This window comes from Pseudopodoces humilis, chromosome 6 (genome assembly GCF_049639895.1).
Source record: "Pseudopodoces humilis isolate 2021_Gansu_Grassland_sample_001 chromosome 6, ASM4963989v1, whole genome shotgun sequence".
NCBI lineage: Eukaryota > Metazoa > Chordata > Aves > Passeriformes > Paridae > Pseudopodoces > Pseudopodoces humilis.
In genome coordinates this window covers 71,198,380-71,218,676 of record NC_142205.1, presented here as the reverse complement: position 1 = coordinate 71,218,676, position 20,297 = coordinate 71,198,380, and the positions used below count along the sequence as shown (strand labels likewise).

Here is a 20,297-nt window from a genome sequence, read left to right as displayed (position 1 = left end):
TGGGATGTAAGGTGAAATATACCTCTTGGCTTCCTGAGACTAAGATAGGATATCTGAAGGCAACCAATAAAGAAGGAATAATCTACCTATTATCTGGGAAAAGGAGAGCAAAGGCCACCTCCTACCTACAAACTGGAGAGGTAGTGAACACTCCCTTACCTGGATCTAGTGGTTTACAAGCACATGAGTAATGTGTGATATAGTCCACCTTGAACTGGGAGTTGATGGGATAATGATCTGCCAGCTTGATCATCTTCTTGAAAGCATCATAAATGAAGATGAAGCTGATCAGGGAGGAAAATCCTTCTTCAGTGAAGCGTGTGAAGTACTTGACCAGGAAGCTGGCGTCGGTGGCCACAAGAATGAGACACTGGAAGGCTGACCAGAGGCCGATCCAGAGGCGGAACTCCAGGTAGTCAAAATCATTGTCCCTGCAACGAGACGAGGGTGGCAATAAAGGAAAACATTGGGTTAGGTAAGATCAGTACAATGATCAGTACAAAGCAGATGCTACATAGAATGAAGAAGAGTCAGGGGAAGCTGAGATTGGACATAAAGGAAAGATGTTCTCCCAGAGGGTGGCTGGACACTGGAATAGTCTCCCCAGCGAAGCAGTCACAGCACCTGACCTGATGGAGGAGTTCAAGGAGCACCTGGACAGTGCTCTTGGTCATCTGGTTTAGTTTTAGGTAGTCTGGCCAGGTGCAGAAGAGTTGGATTCGCTGATCTTTATGGGTCCTTTCCAACCTGAGATATTCTATGATTCTGTGACAAACCCTGGTGCTGGGAATGCCAGGCTGTGGAGAACCATGCACCCAACTGCATCATTCCCTCCTGGAAACAATGGCCCCTTGTTTGCTGCTTGAGGCTGAGGTGCTGTGCTGGCACAGAGGCCGAAGGTGGGCTTTTAGGGATGAAGAAGTGCCTAAAGGGAACACTGGAGCAGATATAGGGACCTGCCAGGAAGGCCACAGCATGTTCTGGGGAAGGAAGCAAGTGGTGGTGGGACTGGCACGCTCAGCCAGCTGTAATTCTCTGGAAGCCAGAAGCCCTGACCTGGAAGAGGGCAAGGAGCAAGTAAGAAACAAAGTGATTTAGAAAAAGACAAGGGAAAAAATGAAAATACGAGACCCGAGTGACAACTCTGAAATATGTGGAGTCAGTGCCTGAGGGGGCAGGAGGTCCCATCCATCTCAAGGCAGCTGGCAGAAACCCAGGAACACTTACTCCACACCATTGAAGAACTTCAAAAAATTCAAACTATATTATTTTGGCTTTTGCTCCTCAAATTCCTGCAGCACTTCTGAAGCCGACAGAGCAGGTGGAAAAGCACCGTGTCCCGTAGGATTGGTCACCGGTGCCAGCACCACGGAGCACCCGAGGCCAGACACATGGCTGGGTCTGCAAGGTGTTTTTAGGGATCTTTTCAGACACACACACACAGAGTCACACTCTAAATGAGTCAGGAAATGAGAAGTTTTTCTACTTTTGTTCCTAGCAGGGAACAGAGTGTTGTGAAAATGAGCCACAAATGCATTACTGAAAAATCCGAGTACTTCATTCCAATTTCTTTGTATGAAAGGCCTGCTTTGAAAACTCTTGAAGGATTCCTCACGGAGGACCGAAGTGGCCAAGGGTGTTTTTCAGGAGGCCCCACAGAGACAGGCAGCCACACACTGGGCAGCGCCCTGGGACGTACGTGCCGGGAAAATCCCTGATGCGATTGCACCGGATCTCAACAAGGAACGAGACGTTTCATTTTGTGCGCTAAATCCCCTCCTTCCCCACCAGCAGGCAGCTCATTTCCTGCCTGGGGCTTCCTTCGCGTGGGACATTCCTGCCCTCTCCCGCCACATACTCACTTGCTGAAATTGAAGAGGAGCCGCTCAAAGACCAGGACGGGTCCTGTGCTGCTCAAAATGGTGAGGGGCTGACCAGCCAAAAGGCAAAATATGGCGCCGGTGACAGCCGTGCCCAGGAAGCTCTCCAACACGCCCTGCGGAGACACAGCAGAGGAGTCACCCCTGCGGGATAACCCTCGCGTGCTCCCTGACCCCGTGCCCAAGGGGAGAGCAGCCTCTGCCTCCCCTGCAGCTCCCAGCCACATGTTGGTCCCACGCAAGCCAGGGTTACTCGGGGTAGCCATGCATGCACGTGCCCGTCCTCCCTTCCGCCTACGCTGCAGGGATGGGGCTGCAGCTTCCCTGGCTTAGCAGGGGTACTGCAAGAACTGAAATCCAGGTCTGGGTCTCTCTTCCTTGAGAAGACACGGGTTAGTGTTGACACTAAGGAAAGCGATAGGCTGGCTGCCTTTGGGGGACTGGGAAGGATGAGCCCAATAATCCTGGGGCAAGGAACAGCCTTCACACAGCTGATGCCCTCCACTCTTCTTCTGTTACTCCTGGAGAGGGTCCTCATGGCCAGAGCATCTGGATTCTCTTTTCCCTGTGTTCTTCCACATGTCTGGAGCTAAGAATAGTGTCTTTTCTTGGAAACATAAAACTCAGGAGCGAGCTGTGAAGGAAGTGCTGGCTGGGGCAGCTCTTGGCACAGGGAGCAGGGATGGGCCATGCTCAGTGCCTGCCCCAGCAGCAGCCACATCACTGCTTGCAACAAACAAGGCACATGAACTGTGATGTAGCAGCCCCAAAACTACTGCATTTTGGGGCTTTTTTGCTACTTGATAGTAAGTATTCTTGAGACTTTTGGCCACAATAAAGCAAGTCTGAATTCGAACTAGATTTGGAATTCGGTAACATTTCCCCTTCCTCCTCTAATTTGAAGACTGCACCCTGTACAGAGCAGACAGGCTTTGCTCTGCTACCCCCATGACAGTCCATGGATCCTGGAGGCCTCTCCATTCCTGACTTCCATGAGTCTCAGAAAAGGCAAACTGTTTGTACAGGAGAGAGGGGAGCTGGGCACTGCACAGGCTGCTGGATCTTACTCTAGCCTGTAGTTCATCATAGGGTTCCAGATACGTGCCCTCATTTCCTATGTTGGACTTAATGAAACCTGCATGAATTAATAATTCAGTCACTGTCATCATGAGCTTAATTATTGCTGGGAGATTTGACTGAAGTGCACGGGCTAAACAGAATCTATCTAAACACAACCTCCTACTTTTCCTATTATTCCACTAACACAAAGCACCTACAGCACTGTTAACACAGAATCCCTTCTCTTCACCCTGAGCTAAGCCATTGATCCAGCTTGTCCATGGATATGTGGCTGGTTCTCAGCATGTGACCTCCCACTACTACAAATTCATCTTTCTGAAGACCTGACATTTTTCTCCTGTGTTACTCATTTTCCCAATTATTTTGGGATTTTTTTTCAACCAGAGAGGCCAAAGCCCAGGTATTGTAGGAATCAGGCAGAGGATTCAGACTTGGCAAACTTAATTGGACTAAAATGGTACAACTGAGAGCAGATCAGAGGAACTTCTCTCTACAGAAGGAGCAAAGACCTTCTCTGTCTCTTGGGCCTACTTTTATTCCATTTAAGGAACTGCTGTACAGTTTCTCAAAGGACAGCCACAGCAGCCAGAAAGCAGTGAAAACATGGAAAACCTCCATTATTGTACCAAGAATTCCAGCTTTGCCAGCACCCAAACACTGCCTGGACAGCAAAAGGCAAATGCTGTATTTGTTGGCTGTGAAAGCTCTTGCCCACCTGCATGTTCTCCGTAGCATCCCCAAGCAATCCCCCAAAAGTGATGGCATTGGTGACAGTGGCCAGGTAGATGAAGAGGATGGCTGAGAGGGCCTGGATATTTAAAGCGTCGTAGAAGTCGCTGGCGAAGAACGGTGCTTTCCTCTTGATGTCTTTGATCAAGCCCCCACAGAATCTGCAAGGACAAGCAAGAGGAGACTCGTGGAAGATGTTTCACAGTGGAAGTCACCACGCTAAGTCATCAGAGATGCTGCCAGCAATCAAGTATTATCTCAAAGGAGTGAGATCACTGCATTACAAACAGTCTTGTCACAGCTCTGGCGGTCCAGGGATCTCAGAGAGAATGTTGTAAGGGAAGAGAGTATCTGAAATGTGTGATGCAGCTGGAAACAGACAGATTTCAGGACAGCAAGCCACGCTTCTGCTGAAACAGACCTCTACAGTTTATATTTCAGGAAGCTCATCTGTTGTTTTTTTCCCCCAAATATATTAGTTGATGTAATTAAACAGATCAAGATCAACTCTGGTCTAAATCCCTGCCTGAATTTCTCCATATAGCAGACACCATGGCTGGGCGAGCCAAACAATCTGCTGCATGGAAAAATGCTTCAAAATCATAACCAGCAAAAGAACTAGAAGTGAAAAAAACAAGGGAAATACTCTTGGACAACAGAGAACTCACTCACAGTCGTCCCTTTTTGTATGATCACAGACAAGACGTATTTAACTCTTACAAACTCCACATGGCACTGACACTGCCAGCATGAAAAATGTTTCTTTAGCCTCTTGTTCCCCTGCTCACAGCTCCCCACCCATGCCAGGGCTGCCCAGACACCGTGGCAGACAGGCACACGCCACCTTCTGACCCCAAACCAGGATGCTCCACTGCCTTGTACACACTAATGCGCTGTGAAGACTTTTAGACTCCTCTCCTAGGATTTAGACTAGAACTAGAGCTGAAAAAGAAGATACAGAGTGGGAGGGAGGGCACAAAGCCACCACAAAGCCCTGTGCGCTGATCTTGAAACACTGAGCTTGCTGTTTCGTGGCCACCTGAGCTGTATTCCCACTGCAGTGGACTTTTACATGGCACAAAGCAGAGTAATAAAGCAGAGAGCAGGGCCTGGAGTGCTGTCACCTTCTCTATTTCTATCCCATAAAAGCTTTCAGCTGTGCAATCCAACTGCAACATTAAGGTCCAGAAAAGGGAACATTTCTGCTTTTGGCTAAGGCACCCCTCCAGCAATCCAAATGGATTAACTGAGCCTTGTACCTGCCATGTTTATGTCCCTTATGGTTCATCTGACTTCACAGGCTCCCAACAGGCAGCACCTACCTGTCCTTTTTAACGCCTCTCTATCATTTAACGAGCGTCTGATTCATGACATTTTGCCATTTCCTGAAGCCACGTGTTCGGGACCTTTCAGACAGCCTCACTCTGGGCACATTTTGAGGTCACACCTCAGCCTGTACAGCCAGCCCACTGGGGTGGCAATGTTTTTGGCAAGGGAAGCATTGCAGGGGCGTCACCGACCTGCCCGTCCGCTGCAGCTCCTCGCAGTCGCCGTGGCCACCGCCGCCGTGGCCCCCGTCGTGGGGCGTGTCTCCGTTCATCTGCGGGTTCTCCCCACCAGAGTACATGTTTTTCCTAGGCAAGGACACAGCATGTCACGAGGACCAAGAAGAACCCCTAAGAGCCTGGCTAACTACCAGCTACGTTACTGTGTGCCTACAACAGCACCCCAAGAATATCAGGAAACAAGGAAGGCCTGAAAATATCTCCGGGATTTTCTAAATAGTGACAGACAGGTGCAGGTCACTCCATACACCTGGCACAACCAGAACACCGGCTTTTCCCATCCCCTTTCCACACCTCATGCCCACTGTCTTTCACCACAGAGCCCCTCTCCTGCTATCACCTCTTATCCGAAGAAGGGAGAGACTTGGGGGGCTCTATCCTAATGGCTGGATCCCATTCCCCAGGGGGGAGCACAATGACTTCATCCAGAAATTCATCGATGCCTGCGATCAGGTCCTGACGGTCCTTGGCTTTATAGGCAATGTCATGGAATACCTGTAAGGAAAAGAGACTTCTTGTGGAGAAGGTTTGCATCTTCTGTGGCCCTGACTCCAGAAGCAGGTGTAGAGTTCTACAAAATCAATTTAATTCCTTCTCAGAAACTTCTGAAGAAGTATCAGGACATGTTGCACAAGGAGGTCTGACCCTTCCTTTGGCTGGATAACAACAAAGATTCTTTTTTTGCAGGCATATATCTAATTTTAAGAAAAATATCTATTTCTAACCTTTAAAAATGTTAGTAAAGCAATTATCTATTTCTTCAGTGCAAAAAAAGGTTTCCTCTACGTAAAGACTTTCAATTGCACTTGGAGAAGACACTTTGACAAAGCCACCTGCTTCAGTCTATCAAACCCAGATTAATTTTCAACCCTGTGACACAGAACTGATGACAATATTTATTCAAAAACAACATCACAAACTAATTTAGTGAAAGGCTCGGTATTAATCATGAAGAACAAATGAGAGAAGAGAGAGCAGGGAGAAAAAGCATTAATGCTGAATTTTATAGGAATCTTCTGGACTGTGTGGAGAGGAGGTGCATGAGTGTGTGTGATGGATGAGCTGGTGGCAGGAAGGGACTTTGGGGCTATGGAAAGCAGATCACTGAGGGGCAGAAAGCAGGAGAGCTGTGAGCAGCTGAGCTGTAATTAAGGAACTGTAGGAGAGCGAAACAACGCCAAGAAACAAAGCTGATGTGAATGAGCCCCAGGGACACGGGAAGAAAGGAACTGTAAATGAATGCTGAGAGCCCAGCCCTGGCAGCGAGGGGAGCTGCTCCTGGCTAACACATAAACACTGCCTGTGCTGGGGATGCTGCACCACACACAGCCAGGGGGAAGCAGTCCCGTGGGCAGCACCTGGATATCCCTGGCTGAGGGATACTGGGGCACAAGGTGAAGACCACGGCACAATAAATTCAACTATTAATTCACAGTTGATACAAAAGAGCGATTGCTGGCAGGAAAATACACAGGGTGGACAAACCCCTCCTAGAGTCACACTTTTAAAAAGCCAGAGGCAATAATTATGTCAAGAGACGGCATAAGGAGGTAAGGTGGATATTTCATGCCTTCCTGCTGACGAGGCTGGAGGGAAGGTTACTTGGGAGAAGCCATTTCCCATGGGAGATGCCACACCTACCTCATCCGACATCAGTGTAGCGATGGCTCGGCCGATCTCATGATAGGACTTGGCTTTGCCCTTTGGTCCCAGCAGAATGAAGAGAAATCTGACAAAACCAAGAGATTGTTCCCACTTAGGATGGCAAAACAAACTGCTTAGTGCTCACACAACACCTAGACAGAAATGTGACTTTAAGAACTGTGGTCCTTGTTAGAGCCCTGGAGGCTGCCAGTGGCCCCAGGATAACTTGGGAGCAGAGGTTACACCCTGTGGCCCGCAATGCCTTGTGCACCACGAAAGCCTGTCCACCTCCACGGGGATTTGTTTCATGGAATCACAGAATAGTTTGTGCTGGAAAGGATCCTAAAGGCCATCTAGTTCCAGTCCCCTGCCATGGGCAGGGACAGCCCCTACTAGCCAGGCTCCTCCGAGCCCTGTCCAAGCTGGCCTTGGACACTTCGTTTTCCACACGACCTCTCTGGGCAGCAACAACATCCAAGTCACTGCTGAAGAGTTTAAAAAACACCATGATATGAAACCTTTATCAGTGCAAACATACACATGAAATAACCTCACCAGAAGCAACTATGCCCTTCCAAGGATTGGATTAAATATTATTTTATCTCCCTAACTCAAATATGATGAGGTACTTATGGCTTACGAGGAGTACTATATCCAAACAAGTACTTTCTGTTCAAAAGAATCTGGAGTCCTAAAAGAAAAAAAGGCAGCAAGTTAGTAGGACAGGATCCATAAATACATATTGATTTGCATTACTACATAACACTTTTTAATTGAGTTCTTCACGAGGCGTTGGAGTGTTTTACTTGAGGTTCACAGGGAGGTGAGTAAGCCACACACGCCCAGGTCACATCCTCTGCTCTCCTCCCACCTCCTGGAACTTTCCCTGCTTTACCAGTTCTTATAAAATAACATTCAAGAAAAACTGTTCCTCAGCCAACTCCTTCCAAATCCAGGATGCAAATTAGCCAAACATATTAATATTAAAAAAAAGAGGTTCATAACTTCAGGAGTTGGTAGAATTGGAGTTGGTTGGAGTTGGAGAATGCTGCTTGGCATTCTTCTGGTTTTCCAGGAGAACAAGACACTTTTATAACCTTCTTCTACAATAACCCCAACCAGCTGGCTCTTTCCCAGCGCAGAGCAACAGCACCTGAATACTCCTGCACTACTAAAACACTCTTGAAAACAAGGAGTCTGTGGCATTTTCCAAATTCTTCATCCTAATTCAGCTCAGAACTGCCTTCAGTGGGTAGAGCAAGATCTTTTTGTGGGCCAAACACTACAAACACAAAAACATTAATGCATTTTAGTTGCCCAAACTAGATTATGTCTGCATAGATTTATTATTGTTAAGCTATGAACACCTCCAGCTACAAAAGCTCTCACTCCTAGCTCTGCTGTACTCCTCCTCTTCCTCTGCTGAATGCCACTTGAGAATTCCTCCCTGCTGCACACAACACATGCTGAGCTATCCAATGCCCATTGCTGCTGCTTAACTTATTGCTAATAATGCTCCAAGGCAGGGAATGTGAGGTTCCACCAAGCTCAAAGTCTCTCAGAAGTAATAACAAAATCCAATGTTTCTCTCAAGGCGTTGCTAGAACAGCAACTCTCTAAGGGTTAAAGGCACCTGAACAAAGTAACCTCAGCCAAGTCCTGGAGGAAAAGTGCCTCTGCAGGGAAAAGCCTCTGTTGGGAGGCCAGGGAGGACCAGACTTCTGGATCTGCCCCTCACTTCCCCAGTGACCTTTGGGCAGGTTATTTCATTTCATTTGAGACCTGCAGACACCGGCCTTTCCCAGCTCTGCACACCAGGCTCTGCAAGTCAGTGCAGCTTATCTCCAAAAAACATCTTCCATCTTCTCCTGGCTCATTCCTCATCTTTCTCCCCATCTTCATTGCATTAAACAGCAGCCTTGAACACACGATGGTGCACTGCTCTGATGAAAATACAAAGCCATTCCCAAGCCATGCTGCCAGCTCAGGGCTTATCCAAATGAGGAGTCCCAAATACTGTGGGATGAAATCTGACAAGAAAACAAAAGGCCTTAAAGGTTTTCCCAATCTGATCAGTAAAAAGAAAACTCGAGAAAGGCTGGGATATCTCTATTCCAACTGCATACCCCTGATTTTTCTATTACTAGCCCCTGGGCTCTGCAGCCAGGGTGGGAGAGCTGGGGGTGACCAGTCTGGAGAAGAGAAGGCTCCAGGGAGCCCCTTCCAGTGCCTAAAAGAGAGGGACTTGGGAGTGACAGGACAAGGGGGAACAGCTTCACACTGACAGAGGGCAAGGGTACACTGGATATTAAGAAGAAATTCTTCCCTGTGAGGGTGGTGAGGCCCTGGTTGCCCAGAGAAGCTGTAGCTGTCCCATTCCTGGAAGTGTCCAAGGCCAGGCTGGACGGGGTTTGGAGCAACCTGGCAGAGTGGAAGGTGTCCCTGCCATGGCAGAGGGGTTGGAACGAGATGGTCTTTGAGTTCCTTTCCAACCCAAACCATTCCTTGCTTCTCTCTCTGCAGTTCCTTAAGAGCAGGAAATGCTCACCTAACACAGCACCCCAAGCACAGGGGCTGGATTGGCCCTGAGCCAAAACCTGCAGGTTTAACCCCCTCCTGCCCTACATCAAACCAACGAGAGAGGCAGACACAGGTCACACTGGCAGTACTGAGAGACCTGGCCCACAGCACCCAAACGTCGCTAGAAACCCCGAGAGGCTGCAGTGCCCTGCGGGGACCAAGTGGCACCCCAAGTCTTACCAGGAAATCAACAATTTAACAAAAGAAAAGGAGAAGCCCCACAGGACAGAAGGCTGGGGATACCAGAGGCTCCAGCTCCAACATCCTGAGATGATGAGGGCTCTAAATGCAGGCCCACGGCAGGAATGCCTGCGGCACCGGAGATGTTCCATCACAGCTCCGCGTGGCCCTGAGGGGATTTCCTTGATTGAATTTCATAGGATGCAGCCATGGCAAATGGCTCTTCATCACTCATGAAAGCCACCTAATGAGCCTTCCTGCTTTGATTATTTGCTTTGGAGAACAGCAAATGGATAATAGTATTTCCTGGGAAAAATGCTGCCATGGAAGGACATACTGCCTTGATTAGTGCTACAGAGTAATGAGGCTGCCCAGCAATCCTGGATCTAACTTTCTGGCTCCCACCTACCACAGCAAACAATACCTAACCTTCCAAGTGCTGAAAAGAACCTGGAGATATGTTTAAAACATAGTCAGTGGGATTAGAGCTGGAAGCTGAAATGCTGAAGCACACAGAGGCCAGGAATGTTGAATGAATGAATGAATAACCTGCCACAAAATGATGGCACATCTGGGTCCCCACACTCCTGCCTGAATGCCCAGTGTGTAGAGACAGCTGTGGACGTGGCTGTAAGAAACCACTTACTGCAACTCCAAGAAATACGAATACTGCTACTAGCACTAAAGAGAAAAGCTATCTCCTCTTTCCCCTTTGTCTGGTACACAGAAAGAGGCAAGGATTCCAACAGCCATCTAACTTCCACTCCATACAAGGGCTGTGATATTGCTATGAATTCACATAGGGCAGCTTAGACAGGCAGGCATATTCGAGCAGTGACTTCAAATATTTAAGAACACAAGACATATTGCTATTTTTGAGACTGAAATTAATTTGCTACATGAGTCACAATAAATAAAATATTTCTCTGACATTTTTCCTTGAGCCATTATGCATTACAAAGCAACAAGCCCCAGCAGAATTGTATGCCCTGGTTCATCTGACTTTTTTTTTTTCGCCCCAGGAGGGTCAGAATTGGATCTTCCATTTGATCTGAGCTGAAGAGGGATAATATGTGCAGCAAAAATGTGCAGAGGGAATCTGGGATCTGTACAGAAGGGGCAGGAAAAAGGCCCCAGGACTTAAATTCAACACTGACAGTGCCCTTTACTGCTGAGTTGTTAAGTCAGTGTGTTTGTGTAATGGTTCACTTATAACCAAACTCAGGACCAGAAAACGATGAAGCAGCTTCAGTGAGTTTTGTTACTTTACACCACCAATCCTGACGGTTCTGCATGTCACGGGATGGAAAGCGGTGGAGAACATCTTCTGGCCTGTTTTTTCTACTTTCCCAGGTGGAAATGCAGGCTCCCTGTGTGGTGCCCTGCCTTGGGGCTGGGTTTCCTTACCGTGTGGGAACAGGGACCTCGGTGAGAGCTCCCAGCATGACCGCCTGCTGCAGCCGCACGAAGGCAATGAAGGGGCTCTCCAGGAAATCCACCTCCCCCACCAGCACGTTGGAGGCCTCAGCGTCACGAGGCAATTTCTTCATGAATTTATTCTTCAGCTGCAGCAGGGAAAGAGGAAGGAAAAAAAAATTGTATCAGGCACGTTCTTCTCATCTCTGCACCTCTGTGCCCTAAGTGTGCACGCTGGAGGGCTCTGCAGTGTGCACCCTTGGTCTGGATCCAGCCATGGGGAAATGCCATCCACAGGGAATGGGAAAACACTGCAGCAGCAGCAGCCACTGGGTTCTGTAACTCAGCCTCTGCGAGACGCCTTAGTTTGAACTTCAGCAGCGGCAGAATTAATTTGGAATTGAATCTGGAATTAAGGCTTTGGAAAACCCTGCCCTCGGCTGGTTCCCAATCTGCCCCCTCTCCCTGGAGATGCTCTGGGTGTGCCTGGCGAGGGGTGAATGGAGAGGAAGGATGTACTGCCAGGAGCACCGGCGGCGACAGGGGGGCACTGAACTGGGCTATGAATCCCTAATGAGCTGCATGAGGCCACTCCAGGAAGGAGAAAAAGGGAAGAAGTCTCGAGAAAGCACATGAATTGATTAAACAAGAAGAAAACTGCTGGAACTATCCTACCCCTACATGCCACCAGAAGAAATAGTAAATAAGCATCAAGGAGCACTGTGGAAGAAGTCTGGAGAAGTGCTACCAGTTCTTCCACAGCATTTGGGAGCATGGTGGTGGTAAAAAAATAATGGGAAGATGGTAAATCCACAAGAAACGTTTCATGTATCTCACCAGGTTGGCCATGTTGCTGAAAAATAATCATTCAGCAACACCAGGGCTGGTTTGGACACCCAGTCCAAACCCAGGTGATTCTCTGAGCCAGAACTGACTTGCAGGGTTTCCTGTGGCCAGCAGCTCCTGAGGCCGAAGGCTCCAGACCCTTCCCCCCTGCCCAGCACAGCAAACCACCGTCACTAATTTTAAAAAGTTGCCATTACAGTGGGTTTTTTTTATCTCCGAATGAGTTTTGCAGCACCACTTGCCACTTTCTTAAATCATTTATCAGACAGGTAATGAGTGCAGTCAGCACTTAAAATCCATTCTGAACCATTCCCCAAAGAAACTTTGGAAAGATCTGGCTCCTCAGCAACATCCAGGAACAAGGGAGGGACGAGGGAGCTTCACTTTCCCCTGCCAAACTGAACATCATTCCAACCCAACCACTAATGTTATGATAAAAGCCACAGGTCTCCAGCACTGTACTTGCAAAAAGGCACAGCAACCTCAAAATCCCAATTTCCTTAAATGCACTGTAGCACTCAGATCATCAACACCACTCTGGATCGATTGGGAATGAAAGCAGCTCCTAAGTAAACACTCCTAAGCAGCACTTAAGGGAGCCTAATTCCCCCTGGAACTTGAAGCTGTCTCTGTTTTTCTGTATCTGCTCACACATAGGTTTAAGATCACCTTCCCACAACTTATCCCCTGACCACCTGCCTCCAGGGGTACCTTCCAAGCTTCAGGCTGCTCCATCACCCCAGGATGCTTTAGAGAGCCACTGTGGATATGGGGAGAAACCAGGCAGGCAAAACTGCTCTCTGCATCAAGAAAAGCAGCAAAAGTAAGGGCAAATTTGGTTAACTAAACTTTCTAGAAACTTTTCCTTTCCTCCAGAAGGGTGGCATTGGTTGTACTGGAAGACAGTAATTTTCACTGGAGTTCTGTGGAGTGAAAGTACGTCCCCCAGGCTGACAGACCTCCAAATTGGGAATGTCTGCTTGCAACTGTGGAGATGAGAAGATGTTCCAACAGGAAAAGCAGGCAATCACTCCCACAATCAACCACAGGACTGCATTCCCAAGAATGGGACCCAGCCAGCACCTCTCTGTCCGTGGGTCCCCAGGAAAGGCAGGAGGGTTTCTCTAAACAAGGCCAATTTCTTTTTTAACCTCAGTGCTGGCTTTGGCACAGATCCCCTGTTGACATGGAAACAGCGGGTTGAACACACAGTGTCTACACCACAACAAATAAGAAGGGTTTTGTGCCTCCCTCTGACTGCCTGTATTCATTCAGAGCCAGGCTCGTCCCACATCCAAGCCCTCTGGAAGCAGAGATAACGCCAGGTCAGGAAACTCCCCTTATATCAACATACATTCCCTTTCTATATGCTGTTGCATCAGCTCAGGAATAGCAGGTCCCTGGGAAAACAGATTTCCTTTCATGTCCCCTTTATTTTACATGTTGAACACTGAAGGAGTCCCGGTGGTTCAGCCACTTGGAGCTGCCAAGGACATTCTAACAGAGCACAGCCAAAGGATTTCTTGCAGGAGGAGGGACTGGAGTGGGAACAGCAGTAGGAACTTCCCCAGCTTCCTGTGGTCTGTTGGCACTGTGGCATCAGAGGGGCTGATAAAGCATCTGACTCTTTTCAGTCACTTTCCTTCACACATAAGCTGAAAAAAAGAGTTTTAAATGTTTTTAAAATATTAATATGTGGCTGCCCCATCCCTGGAAGTGTCCACAGCCATGTTGGACAGGGCTTGGAGCAACCTGGGCTAGTGGAAGGTGGCCCTGACCATGGCAAGGGGTGGAATAGGATGATGTTTAAGATCCCAATCCATTCTGAGATGCTGGGATTCTATGAATACGGTGCTAGTGAAAAACTTGATCCAACAACTTGACGTTCAGGAGCTGGAGGAATTCCCCGGCCATGAGAGGTCCTGGTTTTAGGGACATAGCTCCAGCATCACTGGTGTATCTGGCAACAGAGAGCTAGGAGCCCAGGAGAGGGCACGAAGTCTAGATGCTCACTTATGCATTGCTATATAGAAAAGAAGAATAAATTGTCCCAAAATGCCACTGCTTGTCTCTCCAGGTACAAATGCCCAGGCATCACCTGCAGCCAACACTCCTAAAATATGACAAATGAAGGCAAATCCCTTCTGTGCACTGCTACCTCAGGAGCAGTGCTCTGCCAAAACAGTGAAAGGGAACACACCTCCTCTTCCCTAATTATCTTCATAAAATGCCAAACAATCCCAAAGCAAAAAACACAAAGAAAGAGCAAACCCCAAATCTGTGGGCCCTTACTGAAGCTGTTTCTCATCAGAGCAGTTTGAGCCGGGGACCCGGCAGCTCCTGCAGGATCCTGAGCCAGCCTCCCTGCAATCCCAATGGATCAAGCCACCATTCCCGTGGCAGAGACAGCCAGCTGATGCCAACTGCCTGATTCTGTCTGGGTCCCTGGCAGTGAGGATGAATCTGGGAGGAACCTCTGACACATCAGATCTCTGACATGCATGTGAAACCCGAACCTTACAACATCCAGAGAAAAGGAGCAGGAACGCTCCAGATTAAAGGAGTATGCTGGCTATAAACTCCCTAGGATTATTAGCTGCACCACTCCAAATAGCATTAAAGGCTGCAGAGCTGAATATTAAGGATGCAGGAGGACAGGAAAATCACTGAAGGTACAAAGAAGTTTGGATAAAAGTACTCATTAATTGTATATACACACACACACACATATATACATATACATATATATGTGCATATATTGTACTGAAAGCCTTTTTTCCTCTAAAACACAGACACACAATCCTCTATCTGTACAAAACACCAGGCATTGATTAAGGATGCAGGAAGGCAGCCCTGCTCCATGCAACTGCTATAAACTCACCCGCCACAGTTCTTACACGCAGACAAACAAATAAAAATTGGGATATTCTGTGTCTCCAGCAGACTCCCCCCTGCCTGGATGGCCTCACTAGCTGTCCAGATTCCAGATGGGATGCCCAAATAATGACAGCCAGTCTCCCTGCTGCCAAGGCAGGCCAACCTGTTCCCTTAGCAGCTCGTGTTGTGCTAACACGATGGATTATTGCCGTGCCTCCCGTATGGCACGCTGAGTCCTGCTCAGGAAGTTGCCAGGCACCACCACAATGCCACAAACTCAATCAAGGCAGGACTTTGAATGAAAACTGAGCTCTAAGGTGATGTCTCAAGGCACAGAGGACAAGGCTCCCACTTGTGCTAAGTTCATCAGCAGGACACGGGCTAATTAACTGAGAGGATTTTTGGAACCCTGTGCTTAGCAAGAAACAGTTCTCACTACCAGGAGCCAGGCATTCTGTACACTTCAAGTTAAAAACTCTGGAGTGTCCTCCCAGCTGCATCTATTAACAGATTTCCCAGATATCAGTGCTACCAAAACATCTATTTTTATACCCAATTCTCCACAAAAGTCCATTATCTGAATTTCCAGAGACACAGGAGGAGCAGTGGGGACCGTCTGCACCGCTGAGAGCTGCAAGGCTGCTGCAAGGCTCAGCCCCAGCTTTGGGCTGGTGTAGCATAAAAACCCCAATTACAATGGGATAAAAAATATAACACAGAAGTTTGTTCAATGGCAAAAAGGCTATTTAACAATCCTCCTTCTTCCCCAGGTGTGGCTGTGTGTATTAAGGAAACTGCCATTTTAGAAAACACAACCAATACAGATGGTACTACAACACTGCATGACACTGAGGTCAGTGCAAAACACGCTGTTCCCCTTCTCTTTCTGTGGAAGTGCATTTCTTTAGGCAAATATCTATTTCCTTTTACAATATTCAATTAGTCTGGACTCACTTTTCTACCTCACTTATGTTGCTGTGTCCCTTTCAGGCTGCACTTACAGAAGACTCTGACCAGCCATTGTTGAAGGATGGGAGTCACCCCCAACTGGCCAGCAACTCTGTGCTACCCAAATAATTTTCCAAAGTGACTCTCATTTGCATTCAGAATCACCATGGGACTAGGGAATGCTGAAAGACGCAGCCAGGCTTTGAGAATAACCCACTTTTTGAACCCAGACAAAGGTTTTTTGAAATTTGCACAGAGACCTCATTCAGCCACCAGTTTTTCTAAGAGCTGGAATAAACTTACTCTTACCCCTCAGAACAGGCAGCCTTGGGAAAGGACGGAAACACACACAAAGACAGCCCGTACGCCATACCCCAAACATTACCCTAGTCTAACAAGGAGGTCAAGTCCGTGGAGATTTGTCACTGGAGGCCAATTTTAACTCAATTACTGACTGCATTTTGGAGCTGCTCTCCCACATTACCTGTCAGCACAGCCACCTTCCTGCTGGGACGTGCAGGGGGAGGTGGCACCTCTGTTCCACCAGTTGCTGCAGCAGGGACACACTCCCCTGTGTGCTCCTGCTCTGCTCCATGGTTCCCATGAACGCTCAGCCCAGGGTGCTCCTCCGCTGGCCCTTGTAACCCCTCAGCAGGAAGAGGATCCAAAATCCATCACTCCCTAGGTATTTTCCCTCTTTTCTCATGGGGATCAGCAATATACCATCTATGTGGTATCACTTGCTTCAGACCTTGCAGGAGATTAACCTGCTGTTTCCAAGGGTTGGTGTTTAAAGAGTGGAGGAACCACTCAGAGGACTCGACAATACTCACTCCTCTTCTTCTTCAGGTACAGTGGAGCCCTTCCCCCAGCATCCAGCTCCTCTCCAAACACATCCCCGAGCGAAGGCTGGACCTGGAGCTTACCTGGTCCTTCTCAGGCTTGTCCGAGATGTCGTTGAGGCTGGTGGAAGTCAGGTTTCGGTGAGCCATGGCTGGGCTGCCTGTAACAACAATGTTGACACCATTAAAACACCTGCTTGCATCCAGTTCAGAACACAGAGGCTCAGGCTACAGCAACACCTTTCCTTGGGAGGCTGGCATGGGGAATTCCAGACCCTGCCAAGCTGCTTTCTGTCACTTGATGTGGCACGGGGGGGATTTAAGATGCTAACGCTTCATCACCTCTGACCCACAGCACTCCAGTGACTCCCGGGACAGCAGAATAGTCCAAGGACTTTCCATAATTCCTGCCCGTGGGAGAAAAGCCAAGCAGCACCACACTGCTGGCCAGGTCACCCAGGACCCACCACAAACCCATCCCTCCATGGGGCTGGGACCTTCCAGGGTGCCAAGCCCTGGCCTCAGCTCTCCTGCATGGCTGGCACCTGCCCCCCTCCATCCCAGACACTGCACACAGTGCAGGCAGAGAGGGAGGGCGGCAGCTCCTGGTCCTTTGAGACAGCCTCTAATGAGCACCTCCCTCATTATGAGTAAGCTCATTAACTAAGCTCAGGAACCTTGAGCATCTCACTGATGAAAACAACGTGTGTGCCACGCTGACGGGCCAAGAGTCACCAATTCCTGACACCAGATTCTCTGGAGAGGTGAAGAAACTCTCCAGAGACACAGCAGAATAATTAAATTTAAACCAACCCAAAACACAAGTAAACAAGAAACCAAGAGTAAACAAAGATTTCTGGGACGGATACAGGACTGGAAATCACAGCTGTCAGTATGAACTGTTATAAATTATCCTGAAATGTTCCCATCTCTTCTCATCACATTTGCAGGAATCTGAAACACAGCACCAGGAGCTTTCATCCCAAAGTTTCTGACCATGAACTTCATTGGAAAGAGAGAAAATATTAAGGTAAAAAAAATGGCAAGGAGGCATCTCCTTGTCTCATTTTTGAGGCTGTGTTTTGAGACAATATTTATTTGATATTATTAAAAGGAATGTCCAACTCCTCGGTTTGAGGGAACTCCCAACACAGCTCCCAGCACAAACAAGCTCAATAACAAATCAGCATCAGGAGCAAGTAGCCAAAGGAGTGGGAATAAAAAACTCTGCACTCCCCAGGGCTGGGTTTTCTTTACAACATAGGTGAGGATAGATTCAAAGCAGCTGTACCTGCTGTGTGTTTCTGCCACGTCCAGCACCATCGGCACAGCCCAAGCCAAGCACAATTAGACAAATCACGTATTACAAAGGGGGAGCCTCAGCTTCAGCTCTTCCTGCTGTTATTTAAGACCCCACTTGGCTGCTATTTTTTTCCAGATTACATCACTTGTTTGCTTTGTTTATTAAATTCCAAGCTGTCTGCTGTTCCCTGTGATATAATGACCCTTCTCCCAAGAGGAGGAGGCTTGTGCCTTTCTCTCCCCACGCTACCAGCCTCCTTCTCCTAGGGAGGGTCAACGTAGCCACACAAAATCAGAGCAGCTCCAAACAAACCTTCTCCTAATGGGCTCCACACAGCCACACAAACTCACCACAGTTCCAGAAAAACACCTGGAGCACAAGGTTTGGGCTGCTCAGACCCCTGTGGAGGACTTCTGGCACACGACACTCACCCTCTTATGGTGTTTGCTAACGAAGGATCATTTCCTGATCCAGGCCCAGCTCCCATTCCTTTCTCTCTGGCAAAGGTGACATGAGCCTGTCCGTGGCTGTGCTCAGCCAAGGACTCGTGAGGGAGGCACGGCACGCAGTCCAATGCCCTCTGTGCTATTATCTCATCCTATGGATCAGCTCCATAGTAACCTGCCAAGGGGAATACCCTGGAATTCAGACTTCAGTCGCCTGCCGTGGCCACCAGAGAACACCTCTGTGCCACAAGCTGTGCCTTCCTGGGAGGAGCAGTGAGCTCCTCTGGGATCAGCAAGGAGTCACGTCTGACACAGGGGATCAGGGAGGAGCAGTGCTGGAGACCTGTCCGGCTCACCCCAGAGAGATCAAGCTGGCAGACCATTTCTAAGGATCATTCATGTGAAAATTAAAATATTTAAGCCCCTTCAACAGACAAAGGATACTTCAAGAGACCAAAAAAAAAAAAAAGTGCCAGCAACCAGCTTAGATTCCCCTTGGAAGGGGAGTCTGGCCTGACCTACCTGCTTCATCCCAGATGAAGGAAAAAAGGAAAACAGAATGAAACAGAGCAGTGGAGGGGACAGTGAGCATAAAACAAACAGCTAGAGTAGCACCACTCCCCACTGAAGGCATCTTGCCACTGTTAATGCAGCAGCAAGCGTTAGGAGCCCAGCTGGTGGGACTTGCCACTTGCTCTTGCTCTGCTGGCCCCCAGGCTGCCCGCCCTGAGCCCTGCCCAGCACTTACTGAGCCATCCCACGCTGGGGCTGCGCTGCACTCCCAGCTCATCGTCCAAGGTGCGCGTGGCCAGGCAGGGCACGGAGCTCTCCAGCGGGCTACGTGCTTGTGCCAGGCAAGCAGGAGACGGGAGCGGCAGCAAAGAGCAGGAAGAGAGCAAAGGGGAAAAGTTAAAAGAAAAGAAAATAAAATTATGCCAGAAAGAAAGGCTCGAGCAGTGGTACAGGAAAGCCAGGCAGGAGAGAAGGTTTGAGCTGCACAGTGCGGTCACCAAAGCCCACTCATTTAGATCCTGACATCTCCCCCGTAGCTCCACCTCGCAGCGTTCACTTGGCAGGGCTGGACACAGCTCTCCATCCCTGGTCTCTGAAGTTCAGGCATCTCTGAAGCAGATCTCAAGGAGGTGAGTGAGCAGCTGCGGTGCTGGTGGCACCGAGCAGTTCCAGGCCACAGCACCACCACTAACAACAGGTTTTTGAAAATAAAGACCAGGTCATGTCCCAGGAGCAAACTTTGAGCATCCTGACCGCATCCATACATATTCAGGCACACCAATCCAGACTTGGAAATGCTCACCTCAGTCTGCAGCGCTTCCAACGATGCCAATACATACATTGATGGGGGTTTTCCAAGCATTCCTTGGACACCACCTCACTTCTGACTTCAGCTGCTCTCCTCTGTGCTGGTGCTGCTCAGCTGATGCCACTGCTCAGCTATAAAGGCACTGAGGCCACCGTTCATGTGAAAAACACTGAACTGAATAATGCTGAACCAGAGGAGCCATGGCTGCCCCATCCCTGAAGTGTCCAAGGAACAGAGCTTGGAGTAACCTGGGCTAGTGGCCCTTCCAGTGGCAGGGGGCTGGAACAAGATGCTCTTTCCTTCCAACCCAAGCTCTTCCAGGATTCTGAAGTAGAATAAAACCACCCTCCCCAGCACAGGCAGGTACCCTCCTGTCTGTGCCTCAGCTGACACCTTGCCAACAGCCTGCTATTCCCACTCAACTGTTTGCAAACCATGCTGCCAGCACAGTGTGAACAAGCCGTGCTCAGGAGGTGTTTGGGCAGCGCCCACGCGGTGGTGGGACTGTGCCATTATTTACGGTGGTTAAACACACACACTTAAACACATCACAGCTTTCTACAGGCTCTGCCAGCTTGGCTTTAGCAGCATGTGATCGCTTCTCGCTTGCCAAAGGCTCCCACAGGTGTTAAAATATACA

At 48.7% G+C, this 20,297-nt stretch overlaps 1 protein-coding gene across 9 annotated transcripts in view; it reads right to left on the bottom strand.

Moving 5' to 3' along the window:
* The window catches only part of SLC4A4 (solute carrier family 4 member 4), a 144,073-nt gene that overhangs the window by 21,896 nt on the left and 101,880 nt on the right, over window positions 1-20,297 (bottom strand). For 7 of the 9 annotated variants that reach the window (XR_015772659.1, XR_015772660.1, XM_088056357.1 and 4 more), the window contains 9 exons: window positions 19,085-19,180; window positions 16,672-16,748; window positions 11,066-11,223; window positions 6,896-6,983; window positions 5,595-5,749; window positions 5,210-5,323; window positions 3,676-3,850; window positions 1,863-1,996; window positions 160-431 (listed from right to left, as the gene is read on the bottom strand). Coding sequence is in view for 7 of the 9 variants with exons in the window: in XM_088056357.1 (XP_087912483.1) it covers window positions 160-431; window positions 1,863-1,996; window positions 3,676-3,850; window positions 5,210-5,323; window positions 5,595-5,749; window positions 6,896-6,983; window positions 11,066-11,223; window positions 16,672-16,748; window positions 19,085-19,180 (1,269 nt within the window). In the remaining 2 variants the exon portion in view is untranslated. The remainder of the gene's footprint in view (window positions 1-159; window positions 432-1,862; window positions 1,997-3,675; window positions 3,851-5,209; window positions 5,324-5,594; window positions 5,750-6,895; window positions 6,984-11,065; window positions 11,224-16,671; window positions 16,749-19,084; window positions 19,181-20,297) is intronic. The other 2 variants (XM_014260380.2, XM_014260384.2) reach the window with 1 other exon arrangement.